Here is a 4,890-nt window from a genome sequence, read left to right on the forward strand (position 1 = left end):
AGATTCATGTTGAATCACTAATCATGAAACATGGGTAAATGAGTTTGACTCAAAATCACACAATTAAACCCTGATAGCAATATCACAATTTGACTTAATGTGGAAATTATCCCCTACTTATCAAATGATACATTCTGTCCAACAGCATTGCCGCGTTATATGTTTAATGAACTGACATAATTGATGGGTGTAAATCATGGATAGCCGTGCCCGTTCACAAAGTTTGCCGGCGTTAAAATTTCCCCGTCAGCAACGAAGGCCGACGGTGGAATCTATTCACTCGTAATGGGCGTCTTGAAAGCTCCTTTCTCTATCTTAAAATATTTCAAATACTGTAAATAATTTTATTAGGTAAAGGCCATCTCAGAATTAGGGGAGGTTGAGACTACTTGAAAATTGAAGTTCCTGCTTAATGAGAAATCAATCGCATTTGCTCATTATAATCCCCCTGCATACGAAAAGACCTCTGGATCAGGCCATTCTTCTGTCTATATTTCTGAAGGTTTAACAGAAACCTTCAGTAATGGCTTTCTCTTCCGACGCCCGGAGAGCGCTAGGCGCATTAATCAATCCATACCACGTTTTCCTCAGTCATCGTGGACCCGACACCAAAGATAATCTCGCGAGCTTCATCTATCATTCTTTCGCTGAGAGTAAAGTGAATGTGTTCTTCGATAGAAATGAATTTGTTCCTGGACAGAATATACCCCATGCAATACCGGAATTAATCTCCCTTTGTTCGGTCCAGGTAGCAATTTTGTCCCCCGGATATGCTGAGTCCCATTGGTGCTTGGAGGAACTCCGTTTAATGCATAATACTGGTGCTAAGATTATTCCTGTATTTTGTGAAGTTCGTCCTCAAGATGTTGTTCAGCTCCAAAAGAAGGAAGGAATATATGCAGAAGCATTCAAGAAGCTTGCGAAGAAAAAAGACTGCGGTAAAATACGATATGAACCAGACACAATTGAAGAATGGAGACTTGCACTGTGTAAAGTGGGTGATATTCCTGAACCGTTGGTTTCAAATTCAGAAGAGTTCAACGGGTAAGCTTCTACATTCGTATTGCGTTTATGGTGTTTTTTAAGACCAATCTATATTCGCAAAGATACTATTTGAACTCTAACCTCTCATTTCTGACGAAATGCTTCTGTTTTTTATGGGAATTTCAGGGACTTGGGAAAGCTTGCGGTTGCCTTGTACAGTAAGGTTAAGCAACAGCTACAGCGTTGTGATGGCTTAGTTTGGCTAGAAATGCCTTCTTCTTGCCGGGTCCAGAAAACGCAGGAAACACCAATCGGGCGGTGTGATGTTTTCATCAGTCATCATGGTCCCGACACAAAAAATAACCTCGCGAGCTTCATGTATCATTCTATCTCTGAGAAAGGAGTAAATGTGTTTATGAATAGAGATGAATTTGTTGCCGGACAGGAGATGCCCCCTGCAGTATCCGAAGCAATCTCCACTTCTTCAGTTCAGATAGCTATTTTGTCCCCCAACTATGCCGAGTCCCATTGGTGCCTGGAGGAGCTCTATTTAATGCAGAATACTGGCGCTAGGATCATTCCTGTATTCTATAAAGTTCCTCCTGGAGATCTTCAACTACTCCGAAAAGACCAAGGAATGTATGCAGAAGCATTCAGCAAACTTAAAGTGGAGGGTGAAAAGAACGGTGACACAATTGAAAAATGGAGGAATGCACTGTGCAAAATAAGCAATATTTCGGGTTGTTTGGAATCAAAAGAGTTCAAAGGGTAAGCCTTAAACTCAGTGTCGAGTTTATGGTAATTTTAAAATCGATCTACGTTCTCAAATGTAAATAATTAAACTGTCGGTACTTAATTTTGATGAATTGCTTCTGTTTTTAATGGGAGTTTCAGGGATTCAGGGATTCTTGCGGTTGAGGTGCGCATTCAGGTCATGCACCATCTCAGGAGGGTATGGAAAAAGACGGGGGTTGATGGCTTATTTGGGCTAGACAAGACCGTAGATGATTTCAAAGGCTATTTGGAGAAAATTAGTAAGGAGCAAAGTGAGAAGGTTAAGATTGTGGGGATTGTCGGAACTGCAGGCTGCGGAAAGACAAAATTGGCGGAAGAGTTCTATTATAGCCACCGAAGTTCCTTCGACAGATCAAGCTTACTTGTTGGAGTAAGAGAATCTTCGAAGCAAAATGGATTGCCGACATTACAGAGTCAGCTTTTAAAGGAGCTAACGAATGACTGTTTAGCAATCAGCAATATAACCGAAGGCAAAGAAATAATTGCAGATCGATTAAGACGCCTGTGTGGCACAAAATCCTGGAACTTTCTTATAGTTATCGACGACGTTGATCACCATCAACAACTGCAAGCTCTTCTTAGGGAGGCGGACATTTTGAGTTCAGGTAGTTTGGTAATTGTGACAGCCCGTAATAAGGCGGTTCTGAAACTCTCAGGAATCTCCTTATTTTACGAAACCAAACCCATGTACTTGAAAGACGCTGAAGAATTGTTGCGTAGCACAGCCTTTCCCCAATCCCAACTGACAAATGGATTAAACGATTTGATCCAATCTGTTCTGAGCAAGTGTGGCCACCGTCCAGAATTTCTAGGTCGTTTAGGCAGAAATCTTCATTTGTATGGTAATAACGATAAGCAAGAGTGGGAGGATGAGCTGCAAATGATGATGCCTGAAATATTCAAAGCTATCTGTGGTGATCTAGAAGAGGAGGAGAGACAGATATTTCTGGATATTGCCTGTTTTTTCGAGAAAATAGACAAGAATTCAGCGATACGCGTGTGGACTGGATCAGGATGGAGAGGCGCGCGAGCTCTTCAAAAGCTGGAGTATATGTGCCTTGTTCATGTTGACGATGCTTCTAATTTCTTCATAATCCCCGAGTATCTTCGAGATTTGGGACGAGAGATAGCAGATCGGCAGCTTCACAGCGCTCCAGATCTTCCATGTCGTCTATGGCGTTCAAATACAGCCAGAGATTTTCTCAAAGAACCCCTGCTCCAGGTACTTCTACATTTTTAAACCCTTCATATAAACAGAGATTCCACTGCTCCGGTTACTTTACATTTCAAAACCCTTATATGAACTGAAATTCCTGGAAATCCATACATAGGATTGCTCATAGTTTTAACAATAACAATTGCTCGTGCAGGCAAGCGCAAAAATACGGGGAACCAGAGAGGCGAGCCACAAGAAGCTGTTTGAAAGGGCAACCGACGAATTGTTAAAAATAGACCTCCTTCATGTGAGCGGCGATATTCGTAACGGTGCTTTTCGCGATCGTTTAAGAAATTTGGTATGGCTTCGCTGGGAAGAATGTCCTGAAGCAGCCATTTTTCTAGCAGAAATGAACAACTTACGAGTCCTAGAATTGTTAAAAGGAGAATTCGAAAAACTGGGTCAGGTATGTCCTCATAAATCTTCTGAAGCGTCTCGAGACATAAAAATAGTTATGAATACACAAATAACATAGTCTTAGATGTTGAAGACAACCTTTCTTGCGTTGTGGACTCATGTCGAAATAAACATGTTCCGAAAATGCAGCTGCCAGTAGAGTTGAGAGAGATGACCGTTGAATGCACCAGACTAGTACAGATTCCACCAACAATAGGGATGCTAAGTCAATTGGAGAAATTGACTTTCGATTCTACTGTTAGGCTGGAGTGTCTGCCACCAGAATTCTGTGATCTGCAAGGTTTGAAACACTTGGTGCTTAGGCAGTGCGTACGCCTAAAATCCTTACCAGGCAAGTTCGGACGTTTGATAAATTTGCAATTCATAGACCTTTCTTTTTGTCGAGAGCTATCTTCACTGCCTCGATCCTTCCGTCTGTTGACTCAACTGAAAACGCTTGATGTGAGCAATTGTCGGAAACTGAAAATCCAACGAGATATATTTAAGTACATTGAGAACATTGAGGAATTGACAATGAATAACTGTACGGAGTTGAAGATGTTGCCAACGCAAACGACCAAGCAAAAGTCATTGAGGAAGCTGAGCTTGTTTGCTACCAGCATAAAAGGACTGCCAGGCGATATCAATGAATTGACGGAATTGCAGCAATTGAAAATAGGGAGCTCCTTCTTGAAGAGTTTACCTCCTTCTCTCATGAATATGCCCTCATTGATGGAGCTTCATCTTCTAAATTGCACACAGCTAACCTCTTATTCCCGGTCATACGGAGCTTTACATCTTTTAGATTCTCCTCAGTCACAGGCACAGGAAGCCAATACCGTAATCAGATCTTTATATGTGTACCGTCGTTCCTGAATTCGGCGTGGAAGATCAATTCTTTGCACGCTCTAGCGGGAGCACCCTAATGTTATCGATGTAAGTTCACGCTGGATACCACAACTCATTAATGTAATTTTGCCATATGAATGCAAGTATATTTTGTTGGGATTTATGCCAAGTATACTCTTTAGCTCATTCTCCATCAATTACTGTGTGTGAGATATTTTGTCCCATTCATCTGCCGTTCACTTCATCCTCAGGATTTTCCCCCGCTGCACAATTATGAATTTTAATTAATGTTTTTGTTTTGCTGTTACTGTTTGCTTTGCCAGTTGAATGTATGAAGGCGGTTTGGTTAATACAGATTCTAAGGGAGAGAAAGGAATCTAGAATAGTAATGCACCCAACAAATAGGGAATTTTGTTTTCTATTTTCCCGAGTATGAAGAAAGAATAGCGGCTCTGTATATGTATTCATATATATGATCATACTTCATATGTTTTTTAAAATAAAAATATATCATTTTGGGTTCGTCTATTTTCTCTCTGTTACTCTTTTCTTTGCAATCTGTGTAAGATTTTTTTCTCTCTCTCTTCCCTCAATGATATGTGGTACCAGAGCAAAAGATCAATATAGCTAAAGATTTCCAGAAGGTTCTT

At 40.9% G+C, this 4,890-nt stretch overlaps 1 protein-coding gene across 1 annotated transcript; it reads left to right on the top strand.

Moving 5' to 3' along the window:
- Window positions 1-262: 262 nt before the first annotated feature.
- Window positions 263-4,412, top strand: LOC149545990 (disease resistance protein L6-like). The gene is made up of 5 exons (XM_089790926.1): window positions 263-1,044; window positions 1,171-1,752; window positions 1,879-3,001; window positions 3,150-3,401; window positions 3,542-4,412. The coding sequence occupies exons 1-5, from the start codon at window positions 524-526 to the stop codon at window positions 4,265-4,267; spliced, it is 3,204 nt and encodes a 1,067-aa protein (XP_089647052.1). The 5' UTR covers window positions 263-523; the 3' UTR covers window positions 4,268-4,412.
- Window positions 4,413-4,890: the final 478 nt, after the last annotated feature.

This window comes from Cupressus sempervirens, chromosome 7 (genome assembly GCF_028749045.1).
Source record: "Cupressus sempervirens isolate cs-2001-9-10 chromosome 7, ASM2874904v1, whole genome shotgun sequence".
Classification (NCBI taxonomy): Eukaryota; Viridiplantae; Streptophyta; class Pinopsida; order Cupressales; family Cupressaceae; genus Cupressus; species Cupressus sempervirens.